This window comes from Stegodyphus dumicola, chromosome 4 (assembly GCF_044657685.1).
Source record: "Stegodyphus dumicola isolate Sdum_Otavi_A_Nest chromosome 4, ASM4465768v1".
In the NCBI taxonomy this organism is placed as follows: Eukaryota; Metazoa; Arthropoda; class Arachnida; order Araneae; family Eresidae; genus Stegodyphus; species Stegodyphus dumicola.
The window spans coordinates 211,784,025-211,810,847 of NC_140771.1; the positions used below are offsets into that span (position 1 = coordinate 211,784,025).

Sequence of the window (26,823 nt, forward strand, 5' to 3'; positions counted from 1 at the left end):
AGCTTTCAGATTTTTTTAATATTTGTTGAAAAGTGAATAAAGAATTTCTTAACCAAAGTAACCATTATAATGATATAATGTATTTAATTAAGGCAAAGCATGTTAGGGTTATCTAATAAGACAGGTATGCCATTGTGAAGCCCTTTTTAAGGAAATTACCGCTTTTTCACGTCACACATATAACTAGTACAGGTCTTGGCATTTATTATTCACTTTTATTAATGAAGAATGTAGAATTTATATTCTTTTAATAAAATTAATTGATTTTCATAAAATAAAATAGACTTTTAAAATTTTTAGTTTTTCAAGCTGTCAAATTGTATGTTGAAATATCAGGAAGTGTTCACTGACACATCTGAAGCATAGCTACATAAAATGGAATATAGTTTCCTGAATAGTGAGTCATGTTCAAAAAATGAATGAGTGCGTCGATTTATTCTAGCGCAGACTTCTTTATTGGCTTACCTGTTCCATCTTCAGGTGAAAATAAACTTGCTTTTTGACGTCAGAACGTCTTTGCAGGAAGGTATAAACGTAGCATCTGCGTGCAGCGTAGAAGCAATAATGCTTTTACATATATTAAAAGTGGGAAACTAGAAACATAAAAAATATATCAGAATGCCCCATAGAGTCTAGACTGTGACTTTACAATCATTTTATTTTAACGAATAAAATCCAAGATAGCTGTGGCTGTGTAGAAATGGGCTCTGAAACCAAGTGTTTGGGGCTGAATTTCTGAAACTGTTCTTGATGTAGTAGAGATTAGAAATGGTGTATTCTGAAACTTACAGCTTTTCCAAAAGTTCTGGCCAAATATTCATAGTCCATATATTAGGTTTAATAAACACTGCTCTTCTATATACAATTAAAAATATGGGAGAGGGAGAGAAGTAGTCTTATATAAATTTGTAGAATAGCCGGTAATCGGCGAGATTGTATAAGACCTGATATCTCTAAAATATTCGAACGTGAGGTCTTAAATGAGAGACTGGATGATGTTATCTTTTTCAAGATAATCTTTACAAAATCACTTCATATCTTAAATTATAAAATTGTTGTGAAAAAAGATGAGTTAGGAATGTTATAGAAATATAACTGATTTTCAAAATTTTTGTCTGTTTCAGTTATTTCAGTTTTTGACTTATTTTTATGCCTGCCCTCTCTGTATTTCTCTAATTGTTTCAGTTCCAGTCAAGGAAATTTCTGTGTTTTGAAGCTCTGAAAGTTTTAAGAATGTTTTCTTCATTAATAAAGCTACCATGACATAGCACAGCCAATTTTTTAAAGTTTGAAAATTATAAGTCAAAAATTTAGTTCTAGGGATTCACGTATTGGCGATAAAATAAATGCCTTGCCTATTTTATTACCATCGCTATCATTGCTTAGAATTTGCAATTAATATATCTGCTTTCTACTTGTGAAAGAACTTTGAAAAGACTATAAACTGAATTTTGATAATGAAAAAAGAGATAAAATTGTTTCTTTTGGAGGATTGGTAACTTATTCTATTCATAATTTTTGAAAGGTTTTTTTTTTGGGGGGGGGGTTGTTTGTTTGATCGATTTCAAAGTACCCTAGGGGTATCTGTCTACGGAAAGGGATATGTTCACATTTCATATGGGGAAAACGACAACAACGCCGATGAAGCCGGCATTTGAACTCGAGTCGAACTATACTACTATTTAACGATCTTATCTATTCGGCTACTAATGAGTTCTTGAATTTTTGAGTGGGTTGGATTATTGGAATTTCCGCACGAGTGGTATCTACGTAAGGGAATGGGTGCCTTCGTTAAGAATTCGTCCTGTTCTGAGAAAAACTACCGCGTGTCTACATTATACACATGCGGCAATTCCCATGAAGCCAGCGCTTTTGCCAGATTTTGAAGTCTGATCGAAATACTAATATTCAGTGACTTTGCCGCTCAGCCGCTGGTGTGTCCGTTAATTTTGGAAGTAATATTCTTATCATTTAAGTATGAATGAACACATGATAGTGATTCTATGCATTGGCTTGAAGTGGATTAATTAGTGTGAAAAAATATGTTAGAACTCTCTGCCATATAATATCTAGCTTTGTTTGGGGTTGTTATGTGAAAGATGAAGGGGTATCCCTGTGGAGACACGCAATCGTGAAAATGCTAGTTAACGTGATAATTATAGTGGTTAGTGATAAATCATAGTGGTTTGTGATAAATCGCAGTAGTAAGGAATAGACTGCAGCCTGAGGAGTAGATCCGTAGCTATTTATTAAGGCATAATAGTTGCCCATTGTTAAAATCACTGAACTGTCAGGTCATTCCGAGCTAATCCTCCGAGCGAATAGGACACACTTTGGTTTTCTGCTTATTTTCGTACTGTACTGACCTAGTCCTGTAGGCGGTCAGTGACTTTTTTTCTGAGTTTCTGAGGCATTTTGTGTACTTTGGGTGTCACTGAAAATTATGTTTTTTTATAGGACACTTAACACCGATCAGGATATAAGTTAATTTTCGGACTCTGAACAATCTACTATTTCACTTCCAGCTACTTCCAAAACGAGATGAATTTCTGAAAGATCCCCGACTCCAGAAAAAAAGGCAAAGGAAAAAATAAGAAAACAATATCTGAGAATGAGGCGAAAGATGCTAAAAAAATTCGAGAATCGGAATTACGTAGATTTATCAAGGAACGTGGAGCTGATTATGCGATGAGACACATAGAACTCACTAAAAGAATAGCGGCTGCGAAGACCCCTGAAGAAAAAGAAGCAATCGCGATGAACTTCGCTACGGAAACTGCTGAATATCTTATTAAGCAACGTACGGACCAAGCTACCAGTAATCCCGATACGGAAGGAGAGTGGACCATACCTAAGAAAACTGCTCAAATTCAGGAAAACATTGAACCGATGGTAATCCCTCGAGAAAACCGTTTCCAGCTACTTCGAAAAATTACTGAACAGAATCCTGAAGGGGGTGCCAATGCAGAAACCCCTCCCCCGCCCATTGTATTCTGTCATGAAGAAAGCGATTGGATGATGTTAGACGAAATGTTCAAGAAGTACTGTTCTGAGCCCCACGAAAGCCAGATGAGAGCGAAATCTATTTTTGTCTTTACGAAAAACCTGAACAGTTATAGTAAAATGCTCTTGCTGGATAAGAAAATACCATTTCACTCATATCAATATGATTGTGAAAATCCGTTACGAGTTATACTAAAGAACCTCCCCGCCTCTGTAATGGAAGAAGCTATCTACCAAGACCTTGAACGTATGAAGTATCCCATCACGAAAGTCAAGCAATTCACCAGAAAGGACAAGTTACTAAATTGTCAATGCTCCTGCTTGAACTGAAGAAAAACAACGAAGAAAACATGATACATCAACTAAACAACATGTTTAGTTTGAACGTGGTAATTGAAAAATTCATTCTCGAGAAGAAGACCAGTTCAATGGTTTTGCTGTCAACAGTTTGTCCATTCCCAGTTCTGTTGCAAGAACCCCGTGAGATGCGTGAAATGTGGGAATCAACACCGTAGCAATCAGTGCACTATGAAACCGGAAGATAAACCGAAATGTATTTTTTGTAGGCAAAACCACGTTAACAGCCACAGAGGGTGTAGTGAATATAAGAAAAAATTCGAGAAAAAAAATTTCCGACCCCAACCTAAAGCCCCTGAATTTAACAGAAGAAAATTTCCCCAGCACAAAAATAGCTCTCAAACCAGTTCAGAAAAACATACCTTAAGTCACGTACAACGAAAAACTTAAAGGAAAAATTACCCCCCCCCAACCTGAAGACATAAACGAAGCAGTAGCCTGGCTTAGCACATTTACCGACCGGTAGCCTATTAATCGGCTTTTTATCGCCAACATCTACCACCCGATCGCCTATTAATCGGCTTTTTTTTTCGCCAACGCCTATCGACCAATAGCCTATTAATCGCTTTTTTCTTGGGGCTACCTAAAAATAGCCTATCAATCGGTAGCCATGGCGATAAACAATTGCCATTTGCTATATCATCTGCATTTTATTATTAGTATTGAGCTTCGTAAACTCCCACATTTTCACACCGTTTTTAAAAAAAAATTACCGTTCACGATGAGCGAAAAAAATGGTACTGGAAAGTTTTATTTAGACGATTTATCAGATTGTCCTGACAGAATTAGAACATGAAGAATCTGCGGCTGAGCCACCGGTCGGACGTGCATATGCTGTTGAACCGCTAGCGGTCGGTAAAGTGTTAAAGACGAAAAAATTAATGCGTTCCTGGCCTCTATCATCTCCTTCATAAGAAAAATTAAATAAAATTTCATAAGAAAAACTTCAAACTGGCTTCCAGGCATCAATGCTACTCATCCAATTTGCAAAATCTGAAAATTAAGTGAAGTTTTGCATGCGATCCAAGACGGACCAATAGCGATGCAGATAGTGCGTAGCAGCAAAACTCTCAGTCTCCCTACAAAATAATTCTTTCTCTTTTAGATCATCAGCAGCCAACTGACTTCTTACTTCGGAATAGCTTCGTTTGTTTATGCGAAAACTCATCCTCACGCATCAAGAATTTTTAATTCTCACTCAACATCCCACTACGTTATGGCAGGAAAGATATGCTTTTTCTTCACGCATTACATATAGGATGCGGCTTCGGCCCAAGCGCCTATTACCATGTGTGTTTAGCACCTGAGTCTTAACTCTCAGGTGAGGGCTTAAAACTGCGAATGGATGAAGATTAATTTTTAATCCTGTAATAAAATGTAGACAAATTTATTGTAAAATTAAATCCTTTTTGAATGAAGTGCAGTTACCACAGATCCGAAAGAATGCCCTTTTGAACGACTTTCTAAAGTGCCTCGTATATACGTTACTTGTGAGCATATGAAGAAGGCCATCACCTCAATAGAGTCATTGTATTAGGACTTTCAACGAGAGCATAACTATTACCGTGCTTGAAGGTTCATTCGACTGTAACAAACCGAAACTTCGGCAGACCATCAGTATTCTGCAGTTTAAATCTCTTAGCCATTAGCGATATAACGACTGTTTTTATTTTATTTTATGTATATGACACAGCGCGCGAAGACTATCTCCCTAAATTGAGGAGGAAGGCCTTCGCAGATGACCTTTCTAAGAGAAACTGGTTTATATTTACTTTATACATGAGGGGAACTATGAAAATACCCATGCATCCAGCAAGTCCGCCCGTCTTTTAATCTAAATGGAGCTACCAGTGTTCTGTAATCTTATCGATTTCGCCACTGGTGAGCCCCGCTTTTACTGTTGTGTACATACTATCTTATCATTTTATGTTACTGCAGTTGTCTATACTGTCAAAATACGACATAATCGATTTTCTGCCAAGAATCCGTTAATGTATTTAGTATGTACACTAATACTTCATTATCACAAATAACAAACCAAACCTTGTCATCAAGTCATAATTTTACAATTTCATGGCAAAAATGAAGGCAAGAATTCATCTTCAAAATCTGTTCAGTTTTGAAAAGTTTTAGCTGAGCTATGTCTGATTTAAATATTCCAAAAAGTATATTTCGGCATGTCGTAGCTGTCTGTGCATTCATAACAATGATAACTTCCATTCGCATTTTCATTATAATCAAAATTTGTTAAGGAGACACCATCCCGTAATTTCTCTTAACTTCCCTGTTGCAATCCAATAAAATGATTCGCCTTCCATTTTTATTTATTCATTTGTTTGTCACTCTTGACTAAAATATGCGGGAATTCTCACCGAACCCCGAGAAAAGGAATTGATTCCTGTCAAGTCGCAGAAATAAATAGACTTGATGGGAATTTCTGAATCGAAAATTGATTGCAGTGTTCAGCAGAAAGTCATTCCTTAGTTAATTTGATAGATGACTTTACAGCTGGAGGCATGGTAGAAATATGAAAAATATATTGAGGAAAAGGTTTATAAGTATGGAGCTGGATTTATGGTTTTCAAAGACTATTTCTAATATTTGTTCTGCTGAATTTTTGTTGAAAAGCATACTATTATATTAAGTAGTCGTTTTGTGTAAAAAACCGGATGAATTTGAATACTTATAATACCCCCGAGATCTGTAATTCATGTAAAAGATTTCAGTCGCTATTTTAATTGATTAAAATGTGTTCTTGTATTTTAAAATTAATTTGCACTGTTATAAACTTATTTAAAATTTTTAAAATGCAGATCGAGTTTATAACAATTTTAAACTTTTGTTTGTCAAATTCGTGATTATATTTAAAACTGGTTTGATGTAATTAATTGGCTATTTCATCTCAAATTAATAGTTTTTCAATTGAAATATTGTCAGTCTTCTAATTTTAAGCCATCTCGTTATGAAATTGAGATGGAAGTAAAAATATAAATGACCTTTATTTTTCAATTCTTTAATATTACAGTCTTTCAATGCACTTCTTCATACTACGTATTATTTTAAAGTGAAGTTTGATTCATTTACAGTAAATACTATAAAGTACTTTATAATATTTGCTGTAAATGAATCAAACCTCATTAGGTATTTTTGGCCTTTTTTAGAGATATTAGGTATTTTTGGAAGCAGGCAAGATGAAAAATTAGCAATGCCTTCGCCGGGAATCGAACCGCGGACTCTCAATTACGCGCTGAGCATGCTGACCACTACACCACGAAGGCTCGCTAAGACGGCGGGAGAAATGCCTTATATACTCCCTCTTTTAAAGGGCGACTGGGTTTTTTTTTAGGGGACCCAATCGCCAAATCCTGGGTGAGGAGAATCATCATCCAACACCCTTTTAGTTTGGGCGCCATTGTAGAGACATTAGGTATTTTTGGAAGCAGGCAAGAGGAAAAATTAGCAACGCCTTCGCCAGGAATCGCACCGCGAACCTCTCAATTACGCGCTAAGCGAGCTGACCACTAACACCACGAAGGCTGGCTTAGAAGGCGGGAGAAATGCCTTATAACTTAAATAATCTGAAAGGCCTGAATCCTGATTTCTACCAGTTTCTAACATTCCTTAGCTGTTGAATTAGCCTGCATATGGTCATGGGGCAAACTTTGTTTTGCAAAGTGGACCGGGCTACGCCCTAACAAAACAAAACACTCTTAGACCAGAAAAAAAAAAAAAAAAGACGCACCAAGAAGAAGTTGTCCGAATGGGACGAAAATCGGTAGAAATGATATACATGTACAGAAAAACAAATGATTACAGTTTGAGAAAAATTGGATGATTTATTAATGTGATAGAGCTTCACAAAGCGAAAAAGTCAGTAACGCGTTTGTCCACCTCTGGCCCTTATGCAAGCAGTTATTTGGCTTGGCATCGATTGATAGTGGTTGCAGATGTCCTCCTAAGGGATATCGTACCAAATTGTGTCCAACTGGCGCGTAAGATCGTCAACATACGGGCTGGTTGGTGGGCCCTGCCCATAATGCTCCAAACCTGCTCAATAGGAGAGATATCCGGCGACCTTGCTGGCCAAGGTAATGTTCGACAAGTAGTAGAAACATGTGCAGTGTGGAGGCGGGCATTGCCGGCCTGTCTGCTGTCCGGGGCGTCTTCATACTCGCCTTCGCTGGTCATCGGGGCTCAGTTCAAAGCGGGACTCATTATTGAAGACTCTTCTACTCCAGTCATTGACATTCCAGTGCGAATGAGCCCGACATCATTGCAAACGGGCTTGACGTTGTACAGAGGTCAATGGTAGTCGGCGCAAGGGGCGCCAGCCCCCTTTCTGTGAGCAGTCTATGAATGGTCCTTGCGGTCACTGAAGCACTAGTTGCACGTACAATCGATGATAGTGATGCATCTGGGGCTGTGATTGCCGCTCTGACGATTGCTCGGTCTTCAAGTTCTATCGTTTCTGTAGGCCTACCGCTAACTTCTTGACGCTGTGTGCGGCCATGGTTCACCCATTCCTGCCAACATCTTCTAATAGTGGCATCTCTCCCTGCTCAAATGTCGAGCTATTCGCCGATAAGACCAACCACCTTCTTTGACCCAACTACACGACCTCTTACAAATTCTGACATCTTCGCATATCGTTCGCGCACCTGTATGCGAGACATCTGTAGACGACCTGTATGCGTACTACACGGAATGAAATTCGTGAAGAATTTATGACCTGGAATCGTAATTTCTCCTCTTAAATATCCTGCCAGTTGCGCAGATCAGATGCGCTGTAACGACAATCGTTCACTCATTGGCAGCCAAAATATAAAATTTTGCATTTTCCGTCGAAACGTGTATGCATATCAATTTGTGTCCAATTTGCTTTATATCTTCTCGGTGCGTCGTTTTTTTTTTGGGGGGGGTACGAAAACGCCCATCCAACCAGCCCTTTCGCCGGGACTCGAGCCCGGCGAACTATCAGTGTTAGCCACTTTTACCGCTGAAGAGCTAGCTGAGCTATTGAATAAGTAGGATAGACGCATGTGCTCTTTCAATTTTTGGTTTATCATAGACCCTTAAAACAATTTTTTTTTGCTACTGATTTTCGGATTTCTCAAAATTAGATTTGAGTTTAAAATTTTACTATTTCAATAAAAATGTATTTGTTGCGTTTATTTATTTTTTTAAATCCAATTGTAGTTGTTCATGTTGTTATACATCTGGATAAGTACGGAAATTCTCTTCCTGATCGTTGTAAATTTTCTGAGTGCATGCTAATAATAGTGGATTTTCCTCACTAATTCTGAAAATGTAAACAATCGGGCAATGTAAAATTTAAAGTCAAGCAGTTTTAAAGTAAGTTTATAAGTTTGACTTGCGAATAGGATATTATTTTTTAAGCGAATTCGGTCGACTGTCTGTTTGAGCTTTTAAAACTTTCAGTTAAGTGTATGAGGGTAATTGCTGCATTTAATGAAGATAAATGTGCTAACACATTTATTTTACGCTGATGTTAGCTATTATATTGTCCGTTGCCATAGTAACAGTCATGATTGGCAGTTTTCCGTGCGTATTGGATTACCTGGTGTAGAAGTAAGTCGAAATTGTCCTATTCAACGTAATTTTAAACTTCGTGAATATTTTATGTAAATTCTTACTGTTTCTAAGCTCTCCTTCGAAGATTGAAACACTGTAAAATTTCAGTTATCCGAATTCCAGATGTCCAGAAGTTTAATTTTCCAAATCGTTTTTGCTCTCTTGGCTGAATAAAATAAAATTTGATTTTAATTTGTAAACATGTTTTTAATTTAATAATTATGTTTCGATGCAACGACGATGATTGTGTTATGTTGTTGATTTTATTATTTTACATCAGTTAAAAATAATGTCAGTTTTATTATGTTGGGATAAAAATAAGCTATGCGTTTTGTTTTGTGCTGAGACAAATTAATTTCTTTACTTAATTTCAGACATTTAAAACAGAAATAATGTAAGTGGTTAATTTTAAAGTCTGCGTAGCTAAAAATTAATTTCATTTTTTATTTCGTTTGAAGTAATAATGGGTTGTGTATTTAGAAATTTCCATTCAATTATCCCATTGCTTAATTTGTACTAGAAAAGGTGTTTTGTATTTTACTTTAATGAAGTAAAATGTTGTTTTCTGAAATGACTCCATTTGATAGTGGCCTTATATGTTGGAGTGGTACCTTAGAGATGTCCATTTCCTTTCAGAAGTAATGTCTTAGGAAGATGATCCAATTACATCAGAGGTCTCCAGACTTTTCAGTCTGTGGGCCGTATTAAGCTCTTTCTCGAAGCTTCGAGGGCTGAGACATAGTTAGTTTACCGTATCATGCTAATGTAATTATAATGAATGTTTACCTCTCCCTTGCACGTAAAGTTATAGGCATATTGTTTTTAAACACATTAAAGCGCAATTAATTTTACTAACCGGAATTTTAGCTCTGTAAGAATCTGTTAACATGTTACGCTTAATTTTTATTTATTTTTACACAAACTTCCTACCACAGTATTGAAATTATTATAAAAATTTCTACCTTATTTTAAAGGATTTTATGATTAGAAATATTGATATTTAAGAAAATAACGACGGCACCTTTGTTGAACACCCTACATGCTATGCCGCTCTTTTATTTGAACATACCCTATTTTAATTCATGATTATATGTTCAGTCTGAACTTACCGTAATTATCATTTTAAGATAATTATTACCAAATGAAAATTCAAACAAATGAAAAGTCAGAAATGACAAATGAAAAGTCAGAAAATCTCAAGGACTAATGTTGTAAAAACCAGTAAATTCTGTTCATAGACTAATGGTTCTTGGTTCTCTCAAAATTATCGCTTCTGTCTACGTATAGCTGTCAGTCTTTCCGGCAGTTTCGAAAACAAACATTAGAAGCCTTTTCTGAACTGCTTCTCAATGTATCTGTCACATCCTTTCAGACTGCTGCAATTTCTCCTCGTCTCTTCCTTGGTCCCTATAAGCTTGTTGCATCACGTTCTGCGTTTCTATGGGTGCTTATTACAAAATATTTCCACTTTATTACGTCTTTCAGATAAATCTAAACTAACTGCCTCAGCCTGCCTTTGTTGGGTACTGGCCCTGCTACCTGGGGCGTGTACTTGGAATCATGTTTAAAACCATGTACACTGCTTTAAAAAAAAAAAAAAAAAAAAAAAAAAAGAAGAAGAAGAAGTTTTTATTTCTTTTTCTACTGGGCGATTGAAGAAAATCAACTCGCGTTCTTCGTGTCTCGAAAGCGTGAGTTAGAATATGTATTTTATATATATATATATATACAGTATTGTTCTAATATACGTATCTTAACACAAAATCGGACTTTTTCTGAAATGAAATGCTAATTTTTTCCCTTATTTCGATTCTACGATTCAAATTCTGCCCTTCCAAGTTTTGTAAAAATCGCACGAGTAGTGTTTAAAAAATTAGCTCTCAGAAGTTTAGCTCCTGAATGTTAATTGAATTTGATACACATTTATTATCTCTTTTTTTATTAAATTTACTTGATTCGTTCTTCCAGAATTCGAAATTTAGACTGAATCCAAATATAATTCTCACATTTTTTATAATTTGTATTTTTCAATAATTTTTATAAATTTTTCAGAAAAAATTTTGAATTATCGCCTATAAAATTTTTGCCATCATCTTAAAGTAGATGTATTTCTTAGCATACCTGCAAAAAATTAGTTTTATATTCAAAATTTCCTAAGACTTACGTGAATTTAAATTTTGGCGCGTTGTGAAATTTGGCATATTCGTTATAAACGATAATAGCGCCAAATGTGGTTTACGCACTTTGTTAAATTTATTTGAAAGTATGAACGATTACTTTTTTTTCACTTGTTTAAAATGAAAAAAAAAGGGGGGGAAATAGATTGCTATAAATTAAGAACTTTGCCAAGATACTTTCTTGGCACAAACTGAAAAAAATGTGCCAAGATAAATTTTTTAATTTCTGCTTAAATTTCGCACCAAATTTTACAAAATTTAATATTGAGGCACAATTTGAGTCGTAGAATGGAAATATGGGAAAAAATTGGCATATCATTTTGTCAATCGGCCGAGTAGAAAGGGGTATATTGAACTGTCTTTCTTTCTTTTTTTTTTTTTTCCTCCGGCAGTGTACATTTATCACATAAATTTTCGTATGCTTAAGCTTCAAAGTTTGAAAATTTAAAAACAGTGCTAGAGTTTTATGATAAAACTTAAAACATCGTGTTTGATTTACAACAGAATTTCGCTATTTTCAGTTTTGAAATAACAGGTTTGAATAACATAGAAAATAAATGAGCTACTAAGGCATTGTTAAAAAGTTTGTATGATTCCACTCTCCTTTAACTATCAACTTCTAGATCCAGAGCCAGATAGACTTTTATATGTCTGAAGCATTTAAAAAATTGTGGTGCATCCACACATATTTACGCCTACTTTTCTCCCATTCTTTCGGCCTTGTTTTAGCTGCACCATTTCGTGGTAAAACTGGCAATGGAAATTTTTCATGGCGCTCACTTTCCTTGAGTCCCTAATTATCTTTTTTGGCGCCTCCTTACCTTGATGCCCTACACATGTGCTTATTTTGCTTAATAGTTAATTAAGCTCTGCCTAGAATAGTAAAAAATAATACTTTTTTTTTATTAAATTGTCAGTCTGACAGCTATACAAGCTATTCAATAACTTAAAACAAATGTTCCAGTGAAATTAAAATATTAGATACAAAGTAATAGTACGCCCCCACTAAACTTTCGCTCAGACTTCTGTCTTTCAACAAGCAATTACGGCTAACAAAGCTCAAGTTAATTTAAGCAAAACAAATCAGTAGCAAAAAGTTGATGCGGAGTAACTACTGATTGTTGCCAGCCAACTGCTGCCAAATGCTGTGTCTCGGATCTAAGAACTCTGCATTTAAATAGATTAACTAATTTGCATTCTGGTATGAGTTGACGAAAGAGAAGTGAAAATACAGGCAGAATGTCGAGGCAGCTAGTTAATTTATGTGAAATTCTACAAGTTGCCCGATTGTTAAAAAGTTACATCGCATGTAATGTGTACATTTCTCAAAAAATTTATTACCAATTTCGACCTATCAAAGAAGGTAAAAGATTTATTTCTCTTTCTTTGATACTGGGATAAAATGATTTTCGCTAATCACTTTCCTTTCCTTTTACAGAGTGTTCCGCCTAAGACTGAAACGAGACACGTGGGTTTTCGCCGAAGATACGAAATTCGAGAGTTCCAAAACTGCCGTCCAATACGATAAAGCACGTGCTCTCGCAGGATTTGTGGAAGGTCAGTCATTCCATTTTCATTCTTTTGAAAATTCCTTATTTTGCAGGTATCTGGAATGTGTGCCATACGTCATAGCTGACTATTTTATTTTATTATTTATTTATTAAGAATTCATACATAAAAAGAAGAAAAATCGCTTCAGTTAAGTGTTTTTTCTTCATAGATGAATGTGACGCGTAATTTTTACAGTCTTCTCTGATAATTTAAAAGGCTTCTTATTTGTCCTGTTTCATGACTTCAAGGTTGGTACAGCCTTTTTATGACGAAATTAATATAATCAAGAACTGAAAATATTTTAAATCAAAATAAAGCTTAATCTTGTTTAAAATTATCGATGCATGAGTATGAATAATAGCAATATTAATCAGGTCTTATTAAGGAGACAATTATTATTTTTCCTTTTTAACATTCCAGTGGTCTTCTCTCCCATAATAATGAAAAATGCATAAATTAGGAACATAATATATTCTTAATTAACGTCATTAATTAAATCTATGTAGTATTAGTATTATCATGGTTACCCTTTTTATCTTCATTTAACGGCTTCAGTATTATCTCTGTGAATTAAATTTACTCCAAAGAATTATTTGAAAATGCTATGTTTTAGAACGCAATTACCAAGACGCCGTTTTCGCCATTAAACTGCGAAAATTTTTTTGCAAGTCCAGCGAAATAATTAAAAGTTTTTAATTCGTTGGCTAACTGTTCCAGAACTATAATCTTAATTGAGCTGAGAAGAATGTGGAGAAGAATTGGGTAGAAAATATTGAGTAAAAGATCCTCAGTAAGACTAATCCTTAATAAGACTTAGTCTCAAGAAGACTAAGCGACTTATCGCTGACCCTTAAAGCTTCACTGGCGTGAAATACTATCGTCAATTATAATGCACGGCCGAAGACAGGAACTCTTATCTTAGAAAAATACACTTAGCAGCGTGGCCTTCACAAGGCAAAACGCGCTGTGTCTAAAAAACTATCTCAAACCCTCCCTTATATACGCGAGAGCTAATTTGCATTCTGGCGGGAAAGCGAAAATCGAGAAGTGATAGTAAAGTTTCAGAGTACTAGTTTTATGGTTACGCTCTGAATATAATATTTCAGACTTGCATATTTGTCGGTAAAATTCTTTTCAGTTTCAAATTTCTCAAATTTGCGATTGCTAAATTTGAAATATTTTTATCCCTGTAGTTCATGCTGAGACTTACGTGCTTGAGCACGTTGTATTTCAGTTATGCTGTCACACTGATTTGAACTACGCCAGCCGGACATGTAACCACTTATATACCACAAAGGCATATACGTAGACCTAGAAAATTTGCTGTATAAATACTAAATTTTTGCAAACCAAAGCCTTGTTTAGTTTCAGATTCTTAAAATTTGCAGGATTTTTATCCCTGGAGTGTAGCATGACATCAAATGCATTCCATTTGAAATATCATCATATTTTATGCAATAGTACCTTTTAACAGGGTTTGAGCTGACCCATAGCCGGAACACTTATGAACACTAGTCAAGGACCTCGCGAACGTAGAGGCTCATATTTTGCCATATTTACTGTTATTCTTAAAAGAATTGGAGCAACAGAATATCACAGAAGTCTTGCGGCCCGAGATTCTCTTAACCCGTCACAGGACTGGGACGTTGACAAAATACTTAAGACCTTGTAAAATTGTTAGTTTCTTTTCAAGTTCGATTTCACTGATGATTTATGATGACGCTGCAACATGGCGCAGACCTCTGAGCTGATCATTGACCAAATGGTTAAAACCTTGGAAAATGGTAAATCTGTTTTCGGGTTCAATTTCACTGATGGTTTGTGGTGTCGCCATAGCCATTTCGTTGATAATTTATGATGTCGCCATGATCAGTGACCAAACGGTTAAAACCTTGGAAAATTGGTAGTTTCTGTTCGGGTTCGATTTCACTGAGGATTTATGATGATGCCATAACACGGTGCAGAACTTTGAGCTGATCATTGAACAAATGGTTTATCTCGGAAAATGGTAAATCTCTGTTTGGGTTCGATTTCACTAATCGTTTGTTATGTCGCCATCGATAGTCTATGATGTCGCTATGATCTGTGACCAAACGGTTAAAACCTCGGAAAATTGGTAGTTTCTGTTCGAGTTCGATTTCATTGATGGTTTATGATGTCACCATAATGATACCAATGGAAAATTGGAATCTGTAATCTTCATATTCTAGTTGGTGAGCCAGTGGCGTTCAGAAAGGCTTAATATTTTGCAAACTTTCGTTGTTGTTATTTATTTTGCATGTATAGCGTTATTGACTCTTTCAGAAGCACAGTAACAGTACTTACAACATGTTTTATCAAATTTTAACCTGAGAAAAAGAGACGCAAAAATGTAACTGGATTGCCATCTGTCATCATTAGCGCAAACTATATAAATGAGTCTGAAATCATTCGTCAAATTTCTGCAAAAACAGAATTTTTGCTAATGTTATTTATTTATTTTCTTTTTATATTATTCATTTGACAGATGAGTTAAGAAAGTTACACACAAGGAAAGAAAATGCATGCAAATTCTGTGTTGTAGATGCCGAATTTATCTTCCTTCCACCGGTGAAAATTTCATCTAACGGTAAATCTTTCTCATTTTTCCTCGGTGGTGGCTGTGCATCTTATTCACTGCTATCATTTTCTGAGGAGGGGTGGAAAAGCAGATCGAAAACGAAAGAAGAATGATCACTATCTTCGGATCGCAAATTTGTTTCTCCGCCAGGGAGTTAGCTTAATCCCGGCTCTCATCTTCTCCTTTTCGTTTTTCTTTTACTTTTCTCACGTTTCTGTCTTAGGTTTCTTCCCCCTTTTTAATGATTTATGAAGTGTACTGGAAGTTCATTTTTCATGTAGTGTGCCGTCTTGCCGAAAAAGCAGGGGCTTCACTTTATTTTGATTTAAGGAAACGGTCATAAAACCGGAAAGAGATAGATTCCAAAATTTTTACTGACAGTGGAATGTTTTTAAATGCAACTTTCGTAATCTTTGATGATTACACAGAGGTTTTAATACATAGCAGCCCAAGTTGTTTAAGTGGAGTAATTAGCCAGTAGTTAATTACGAAATGTTTTGCTTAAGCTTCCAGCTTAAGAAACGTGTAAATGTCTATTTTTATTTTATACTTTAAAATAAAACTTTAAAATTCTGTCTGTTAGGAAGGAAATGTTGTGGTATTTAAACGTTACATGCATTACTCTTTCTCCATTTAAAAAAATAATTAATAATTTAAAGCTAATAGTAACTGCATAATAATTGCATTAGCAGTCGCCAAGGATTCAGAGTCAATAAACACTGATAAATTTATTTTATTTATTCTTAGAAGAAGGGTAAAATATATTGTAATTTTCCTTCAATTTAATTGAAAACCTGATCTAGACCGGGGGGGGGCCAAGAGCGATGCGCAGTGCAGGGAGAAAGTTATGCCACATACGCATGACGTCATGTGGGTGACAGCGTTAGTTCTTGGCGTTTGTTTACTTTCGTTGCATCAACAGTTTGATTTGATTTGTGTTGTTAATTTGCTATTATACCTAGGCGGAAGTGGCAAATTGTGCTATAGCGTTGTGTCAGAATTATACACGTTAATACGTTTTTTGGCGGAAAACACTCTTTACAACCAGATAAAATAACTATTTTTTAATGAATTTATGTAGTTTTCATACATAACTGTGATGTAATTTTACATTTATTTTTCATTTTACTGCTATTTTACATTTAAATTGAAAAATTTCTCATTTTAAATCATTTTTTATCATAATCTTCATTTTGTGTATGAGACTTACATCGTAGTGAGATATTTAAACTCATGTCATGTTTACCAATACTGAGTACCTGAATGATTAGTTAATAAATTCTTGTATCCAACTTCATTCACATGTTTTGGTTACTTTCTTTACATCCCAAACGGAATTCTATGTATTGAAGCAGCGTCTGGGTTAAGCTTTGCGAACTAAGTAAACTGATACATGCCTCACCGTGAGGAAAGAACAATTTCTCGATCTCACTATGATGCAAACATCGAATGAGTGAGTGACATATTTCTTTCAGTGTTATTTAACTGATGCATACAGGTATGTGTGATGTAATTTAATTGATATAACTTACAAATGCTTGAACCTGAAGGAAAACAAATCTGTGTATAATGCTAGAATAAAAATAGCGAAAGAGTAAGTAAGATATTCTGTTCAGTGTTATTTAACTGCTGCACATGTTTTAATTTTGATTCCATATAACTTGTTTTTAATTATAAGAGAAAGAAAAATAATTCAATATTGAACACATATTTCGAGTATAACAAAAGTATTTTAAGAAACAACCTTATACATTAGTAATTAAAAATATTTAATTTGTGTACAGTCTGAATTTAAATTAAGATGTGGTGGTGTATTTAATTATGGCAAAGCACACTAGGGCTATCTGCGTAATAGGTGTGATGCCTTTGTGGAGGACTTTCTCAGGGAAACTGGCTCGTTACACATGAGGAAAACCACGAAAACGCCCATGCAGCCAGCCCGTTCGCGGGATTCGGACCGAACTACCAGTGTTCAGCGACTTTACCGCTCGGCCGCTGGTGGACCGAAACTAAGATGGAGGGCAAGTTTATTATTATTATTATTGTGCGTATATGTGTAAGAAAATGTATTTTTATTGTTCCATTTTTAATGTATGGAAGGAAAAATAGGATGCCAATATCGAAGATTATTTACTAAAGCAAATAATCACGTCAGGATAAATGTTATATAGAAATCTTGGGAGTGTAAGGGATTATAAGAGTACTTTTAGATTATACTGAAAATATATGCACTTCTGCTAAAATCTGAAGTGAATCAGTATGAAGTGACTTTTCACTTTAAAAAGAATGTGATAAGTATACTATTTAAAAGTATAATGACGGATATTAAGAAATTTGTAGAATTTTATGGTATTTAAATATGAATTTGTTAAGTCAAATCTTTTTATGTATATTTTTGCTTGAGATATGTAATTTAAACTGAAAATCACGATCATATATTTCTCATGGAATGTCAAAGTTCATTTGTATTAAAAAAAAAGTGCATGAGCAATGAAAATAAACAGAATAATACTTTTTGATTATGTTTTTACGTCTTAGCACTTATGCCATCATGTGTTCTGTTCAACAAGATTTATTTAGTGCAAACAATACTACGAAAAAATATTCAAAAATACCTTGTTTTGCAATATTTATTTCCCTTAATTAAATATCGTTTTTCATTTTCTAATGCTTTCCTTTACGAAAAGAATTTAATGTTTACAATTATTTTCAGCATTCGTACGAATTCTGTGCATAAAATAAACATTTTCTTTAACAAAATACTTAATCGGAAAGTATATACCCGATATTTCCGGTGTATCTACCACATATAAGTGATCATTTTGCTTTAGTTTACATTTTTTCCATTACCAAAATCATGTAGCAGACGCTTCGGCCGATGCGTCTTGTCTCCCGGGTGACGTCACTACCAGTAACCAATGGCACGCTTTTTCCGTTCCTGGCCTAACCTTAGTATATTAAAGAACCTTGATCTAGACCCACAGAAAAACTTTGGAAAGGACGTTCATTAGAGCAGGTAGTCTGCATGTAGTCTGTAATATCCAGTAAACCAATTATTACTGCTACTATCAACTAAATTGACCGCCCGGTGGCAAAGTGGCTAGCGCGTCGCACAGCTGCACCACAGATCCGGGGTTCGATCCCTGGGCTGGACCGTCACCATCGAGATAGATATCTCGATGGTGACGGCTGGACAAGGTTGACTCAGCCTTTCATTCCTTGAGTGGGTCTATAAAGTGAGCAGCAAGTTCTGTTTGTGACTAAACAGCTGGAGTCCTGCGACAAGCTTTTTGAATGTAAAAATAAAAACTGTCGCCTCGTATAGTTAAATAGAAAATGAAAGGCAAATATTTAATGACAGAATGAACTCGCTATATAACTGCAGAAAGTTGAATCGTAAAGATATATTGTTATGATGTGCAATGATCTCTAACATAATCCTTACTGAAAACAGAGGCCCGACAATATCGACTTAAAGCTAGACCCTATTCATGAATGGAAATTGATAAGATTACTACTTATTCATTTAACAGTTCTGTTATAGGAAAGTCATACAGCACTGTTAATCGTCTTTCAAGGTTATAACAGCTCGACATGTCCTATATATACTGTAGGAGATTCACCCGACGGGTACATATTATCGGTGATGTTCGTGAATACTACTCGTATGTAACCATGCATTGCATTATCATTCATTAAAATAATATTCTATTTATCGCACGTGTAGGATAAAAAATTGGTTAACTATACCATTTTGAGAATGTACTGCAACCAAAAATGTTCTGCTATCTGTGTACAACTAGGGAACGTGTAGAGATCAATTCGACCTCCGAGAGCAAACATTTCCCCTATAATCAAACCATTAGTAGTGGTGCCTCTCCAAGAAATTTAAACAGCTTGATATTATATCATAATTATTTTAATAAATGTATGGTATACTAGTAATGTAAAGCATGCAGTTATACCGTTTCTTCTGCAGAGAACTGTGGAAATATTTCATGGCATGAAATACTTGTGAAGAGAAGTGTGAGAGAATAAAAATTTTTATCTGCTATTTGCATTTTAAAAATTTGTTCGAAATCATTATTAAAAGTGATTCCGAATAAAATACTCTGTACTTCGTAGTTCTGTACTTTTTTCTCTACTGCAGTATAATCTGAAAATAACGCGCAACTGGAATTTTAAATAATATTCCTTTTGTTCTTTTAAATAAATAAATGAACTTGGGTAAGAAATGCTAGTTAAAATTTTGTTATGCGGAACTTAAGTTCATGAAACATTTTGGTAGGTTCTTTATTAAAATTAAAGAAAGTGTTTCATTTTAGGAGAAATTATCGAACGTAATTTCAGGATTTTAGGTTTGGTTTGGTTTATTGAGATTACGGCAAAGCACACTAGGGCTATCTGCCTTAGGGAAGGGATGCCTTCGTGGAAGACTTTCTAAAGGAAACTGGCTCGTATACACGTTACACATGGGCAAAACCACGAAAACACCCATACATTCGAACCTCGAACCGAACTGCCAGTGTTCAGCGACATTACCGCTCGGCCGCTGATGGGCGCTCAGGAATTTTAGGAAAATAATATATGTAAAATTATTTTTCCATACTTGATTAGATACTATAAAAACGCTTCAAAATTCAACTCTTAAATGGAGTAGAGCTCTTCTTTACGTTTCGGAAAAAACAGCGTAAATGTGCTTACTGGTATTGAAAGTAAAATTTTGACCTCCTTATTCATTTATGTTATTGCTTTTTTTACACCGCATTTTAAAATAAACTGCAGTGGTGCTTCATTACGAACCGCACGTGAATTTCATTACACATTAAATGTGTAGGTTCCCAACCCCTTGTTTTAACACCGCGTAAGTGAAAAAAGTCTTTGCATAAACAAAAGGCTATAAGCGAAGTAATGAACAAATAATCATATTTCTTAATATTGTGTTAACCCTTCAAAACTTCAAGTCTTCTTTGACAAAGAAGATTTTAGACAGCTTAGAAGTATGTTTCTTCTAGTGCGGAGAACGCAAATATTGTATGCCTCCTGCATCTGTCAAGGGCTTTTTGAAGTATTGGAGATTAGATTGACTCCACGTTCCTTAAAGCGAAAATTTATTTAACTAAAACTGGGAAAAAATTCAGGTCACTGCTAAACATTGATATTCCACTGAGATGAACAGAGTAGCTATCTATTCAATGACAGTGCAATGCATTATTTCATAACTATCTTGGAGAAGGGAGACACCACTTTAGAGAATTTTGTTTAACATGAGTTACAAAGAAGCAAAGTGCAAAAAGGTAAATACTAAAAACGATTCTTCCAGCTCTTGTGGAAAAATTCAAACTAAAACCAATTACGAAGAAGGAGGGGGAACTGCAAGACTGCTTATATACATAATGTATGTAAAGGTTTCTTTTTATACTAGTATAGTTTTAAATGTGCCGCCCAGACGGTATAGTGGTTAGGGAAGCCTGACTGCGATACCGAAGGCTCTGGGTTCGAATCCGAAGAAGGCATGGTTGTAACTGGCCGTCCCTTCATAGGAGGCAATGGTGACCCACCTATCAGGTGCCTCCATAATAAAGAGACCGCTCCATCTGGCCTTGTATAGATTAATGGACTGTGTTACACTGTAACTGTTCACAATCTGCCATTGGAAACAAAAAAGTTTTAAGTGTTAGCAATTCCAAATTTACGATGTTTGCAATATCTAACGAAATTTTATTGCGGTATTTCTAGATTTTGCGCTAGACGTGAGAATGCATTAAAATTATTCCCATTATAACTTTTCGGAAATAATGCCGTGCAATAACGAAAGCCATCACAGAAAGGATTACAGTCAATATACGAGACATCGTTGTATTTTGATTTTTTTTAAATTGAATTAGAATTAATATGCTAGTAGACAGCATACTTCGATCGCGATTAAGGAAAGAAAATTCCTCATATATTTTGCGTACAGATTAAGCCAATATATAGATTAAAGCAGTAAATATGAAAATGAATTGGAATGACGATTACTTCGTACATAGTTTACTACATTTATACATAAGCATATTGGTTATACTTTGTAAAATTTTCAAAAAACTTGAATTCCACTCCAGAGGCTACAAATCTTGCCCCTATTAGATGCGGTATTTCTTTTCCGGAAGCCCATTTCCTTGATGCTGTGTGCTTTTATTTATTTTTTTGATTCTCGAGAATTTTGAATTGCGCTATCCATGAGATTCAGAAACTGCGAATTCCGCGAATTTGTAAACACTGAAAGCCGAGTTAGAAACTGCGATTCATTCTAAGACGGAACTTATCGCAACCTACAATTTTTAACTTTACAGTCAATAAGTTTGAAATACTATTTTTGAAGCAAATATTGTTTTGATTCGGAGGAAGGAGACACAGCTTCCAACATCAGAATGATTATCGTTTATTTTACAGCGTTGATTCTTAAAAAGCAGTTCATGAATCTCTGTAGAATCAGAAAAGGACGAAAACGCTAGAAAATTTTAGTTTATTAGTCTCTTTCGTCTTTGTTAGTGTTTTAAAAATGCAAACAAAAGACAGTTTTTTTAAACATATGTAATATTCAGTAGAATACTAGTGATTGTTAAAATTCATAGAGAGTAAAAGTTATGTATATTTGAGAAGACCATGATAAAAGTCAGTTATTCAGTTTTTATCTGAATGGGTTACGGATTTTAAAGCAATTGGCGTAGTATTTTGTCCATTTATAGAGTGTTTGGGGGAGCTGAGTATTAAAATATTGCTAATGCCCTTTCTTATTTTTTATGTTTTTCAGAAACTTCTGAACTTCGGGCTGCACGTACATGCATGTCTGGAAAGAATAACATAATAATTAAGAGAAGTATGCATATCAATTAATTGCCTTTCTAGGAGCAGCTTATAAGTTATAATTTGCATTTCTTATTTTCTTTTTATGTTTTAGTTATATTTATTTTAAGTTAATTGTTTATGATTTGTTTTTGTTGTTTTATTAAAATTATTTTTTCCCTTCTGTGTCTGAGAGTTTTTTTTTATCCCTTTGTAATTTTTTTCTTTTTCTGCACAATATTTTGTTTAGTTTATTGCGTACACAATTATAAATGCAATTGATCCTTAAATCAGCACTGGTTAGAAGTGGCAGTATACCGCTCAAATTTGAATCCATGTACATTTAACACTTTTGATCAAAATCTTAACTGATAATATCGGTAGACTGACCAGAAGTTTGTAGGTTATATAAATTAACACTGTCTCCTTCACTACTGTTATGCAGGAAGTAAGTACAGTATCAGTATTGTCATATAGGCGACAAAACACTTTAGATGTAATAAATTACAAACGCTAAAAATCAAAAATAATTTTTACTAATTATTTAATAATTTTTACTTACGAATCCGGTCCATGTTATTCCTGCCACCTCCCATCAATATATACGGCAGCAAAAACGTATCACGACCTTTGTCTGCTGCTTTTGTGGGACATTATTGAGATGAAATTTCTACATCAGGATATGCAAGTAGTGTTTGCGTCACTTAATCTTCATAGATAAATACGTCAGAAATACCAATTTTATGTTTATTTTAGCTAACTTTCAAAATGAAACTTTATTTCCGAATTCCGGTTGATATTCAGAATTTTCTTGTGTAAAAAAATAAATAAATAAAAAGGAAGTGCCCATAAATTTCAGACAAACCATAGCACAACATTTAATCCTTTATGTGTTCCCCCCAAAATTCACAAGAAGACCTCACTAGCGACAAATGTATATACGAGTATAGTCACTGATTCAACTCTTCCTATCAGAATTCAAGTTCTTCCGCTTTGGAAATTTGGAAACGATTAAGACAAAATGAAAATCCGCTATATCTTATCAAACGGCAGAGTTAAAAGCCACTTCAGTACTGGGACAGTTTAATGGTATTGTCTGACCAGAAGGGGGAACAAAGGCATTGAATAATACTTTATATCACTACCACTGTTGCTTAAGATGTAATAAAACTTCATGACATTATTTTTCAGCGTGGAGGGAAAATACAAATGTCCAGTCTAGGGCTTAGTTACTAAAATTAGAAGTGCCGGAGCCCTACGGCAGACTGTCAAAAAAGATTATCAAAAATAAGTAAATAAAATAATAAGTAACTGTAATTAGTATTAAATAAAATGAAAATAGGTAGCTAAAAGTTAATAAATTAAATTAAATTCCGGCTCCCACAGAAATCTGATCTCTGAATATAGTGTTTTGTACTATTTCAAAGGATAATAGAATATAAATTTTACATTTTTTACCTCATAGTGAAAAGAAAGTAAACGCGTTTAAGCGCCAGTAGTGAGTGAAAACAATGCTAGAAACAGTATGAAAATTCAAAAAATGTTTTCTTCAGTGCTAGTGGAAGTATAAAACAAAATTTTAACGGAGGAGAACGGAAATGAAACAATGAGAGAAAAATTAAAAACGCATTGATCACGATCGCCTGCCCATGATAGCAGTCAAGCAAAATTTTCAATGGGGGGGGGGGATGCCCGAAAGTTGATTTATAAGCAAAGGCGTAGCTAGGGTTTTCAGCGCCCGGGGACAACTGAAGATTTTTCGCCCCTTTCTCTGTGCCAAGAACGGAAAAATTTCATTCTAAAAGTTCGTAACATCAATTTGGCTCCCCCTGAATGCTGCGCCCGGGGGCAGATGTCCTCCCTTACCCCACCCTAGCTACGCCACTGTTTATAAGCTGAAAATCAGCGTAAAATTCTGATGGAAATGGGCATTTTCATATTTGGATACATCGGTCCGTAAGTGCTCTTTTCCTTGGAAAATTATAGTTTGTTACTTTAAGTAATGCTTCAAATTCGTAATGATCATTTTCTGTTTTGCGATCTTGACTGTGTTTGTTATAATCATGCCGCAGCAGTTGTTATCATGGTTATGAGGCAAACTAGAAGGGGAAAATAGCCTATGATAAATGACAATTTTTAAATGCACACCAAGGGACAACGGATCTATGATAAATGACAGTGGGCACTTACCTATTGTCATTTGTAATAAATCCATTGTCCCTTTAGTGTGCATTTAAGAATATGAACTAGGGCTTCCCTTTCCTTTTCTGTTGCAAAAGAAAATGACTGGATACGACTGCACATCCACAGTGAATCACAAAAACGTACCCACTTCCAAACAAACGCCTGTAAATTTATTCATTTCCTAGAGAATAAAGTTGCGGGTTGAGTGTGAGGGGAGTTTTCTTTACTTAAATATCTCAACATTCAAACAAGGGTTCATTTACCTAGGAAACAGATATATACTTTGAGGAGTTGACAGCGATTTCTAAGACTTACTGTTACAATAAAATGTTACGTGTCCAAAGGAATTTTCTGCTAAAATTGTGTTTCAGTTTCATAAAAAGAAGTGCTGAAGCTCGTTTTATTTCGGCTCTGGTGCGCTGTGATGTTTGAAGTATGATTTTATACGTTAATATATTTTTTGCATTAATATTTTTCCGAAATTTTTTTATTATTTTATCTTTAATATGTTGTTCCAACGTACTACTCGTTATAATTACCGTATTTACGCGAATCTAATGCGCATCGTTTTTGGCCAAATGTAGTACTCAAAATTGGGGTGCGCATTAGATTCGAGTGCAAAGTTCGCCGATGACGTCAGCAGTTCGCCGATGACGTCAACCGAATTTAAATCGTAACAATGGATTACTGTATTTCTCGACTACATTTACCGTTACATTTATCGTTGACACATTATTGCATACTGCAGAGTACGTAGTCACGAAATGGAGGGCAAGCAGAGAAGAATGTCATATGACGCTACTTTCAAACGTAAAGTAATTTTTTATCCTGAAAGAAATGGCAATAGAAAGGCTGGGAGAGAGTTCAACGTAGATGAGAGCAATGTTCGCTTGTGGCGGCAACAGAAATTGGCACTGTTTGCAACTAAAACTAGTAGAAAGAAATTCACTGGCCCTCGCAAAGGAAGACACCCTAAAATTGAAGAAAAGGTTTTGGAATTTGTACGTGAAAGGAGGAAGAATGGACAACCTGTGACTAGCGACACTATAAGAAATAAAGCAAAAGAGGAGGCTGAAGTTCTTGGAATACCGAAACGAGAGTTTAAAGCTAGCCGTCGATGGGTGGATCGGTTTATGAAGCGGATGGGCTTATTTCTAAGACGCTGTACAACAATATGCCAAAAGCTTCCTGCAGAGTTTGAGGGAAAACTACTAACATTTTAGCGGTATGTCATCACACTTCGGAAGGAAAAGAATTTTTCAATGGGGCAAATTGGCAACGCTGACGAGACGCCAATTTGGTTTGATATGCTTCGTAACTACACCATTATGGAGAAGGGGACTAAAAAAGTTATCATCAAAATAGTGAATAAAGACGTTTACTATTAATCACTGATTGTAGAAACTGTTAGCTAGATAGAAATGTTACCATTTATTTCATGTTCATACTTTACGATATGTACCGGAAATACGGTAGTGGTAATTAACAATGATTGTTTCACATAACAATAGCCCACTAATAGGTTAATTCTATGTTCTGTTACTTTATGTATAAATCCATTGTTGTATAAAATATGGTATCTAAATTTAAATAAAATTATCATACCATTGATTGATAGTTTATATACAAAACCATTCTTGTATAAAATAAGATTCAATAAACTCCTCATACCATTGATGCGCATTACATTCGCCGACAAACAATTTTTTTATTATTTAAAGTTTTAAAATGGTGAAGCGCATTAGATTCGATGGCGCATTGGATTCGCATAAATACGGCATATCATCTAGATAGATTAAAGTCGATTTTCCTAGGACAGGCTTTAGAACAATGTCCATAGCTCTCTGGAATATTGACGGGGCCCCACACAACCCAAAAGGCATGCGTAAAAATGCATAAGTGCCCGATTTTGTTATAAACGCGGTTTTATGTATGTCTTCGGGCCTCATAGCTATTTGATAGTAGCCAGACGTTAAGTCCAACGTAGTCATGTATGTTGTATATTTAATCTTTCTAATAATTTCCTCTATAACCGGCAAAGGGTAAACTGGAAATTTAGTAACACTATTAAGTTTCCTGTAATCGATAGCAAACCTCCAAGCCCTTTTATCCGAAGGAGGAAACTCGTTCTTTTTCCTACATAGTACGACTGGACTCGCGTACTCACTATTTATGGGCGTTATTATTTTGTTCTTTAACATTTCCTGAATATGTTCTTCTATGATTAGCTCTTTCTGTTTATCATAGTGATAAGGTTTAGTCCTACAGGGTTTGTCGGCAGTTAACTGTATCTCATGCGTAACTATTTGACAGCTACCAGGCCGTTCTGAAAACAAGTTTGAAAAAGTACTCACCACTTGCTGGATGGCTTGGCTTTCATGGTCATTCAAATGGCCAAGATCGACTTGCGGTTGTTCCACTGGTTCCACCACCCTCCGATCCATCTCCAGCACAATAGAACTTTCCTGAAAATTGAGTTTGGCCTTCGCGGCTTTTTAAAAACTCCATACCTAAAATAAGTGTACTTTGCAA

General features: G+C 35.1%; 1 protein-coding gene across 1 annotated transcript in view; it reads left to right on the forward strand.

The window, feature by feature from the left end:
• LOC118186863 (disintegrin and metalloproteinase domain-containing protein 10-like) overlaps window positions 1–26,823 on the forward strand; it is a 218,651-nt gene that overhangs the window by 68,101 nt on the left and 123,727 nt on the right. Inside the window, exon 3 of the mRNA XM_085815947.1 lies at window positions 12,568–12,686. Within this exon, the coding sequence (XP_085672073.1) occupies window positions 12,568–12,686 (119 nt within the window). The remainder of the gene's footprint in view (window positions 1–12,567; window positions 12,687–26,823) is intronic.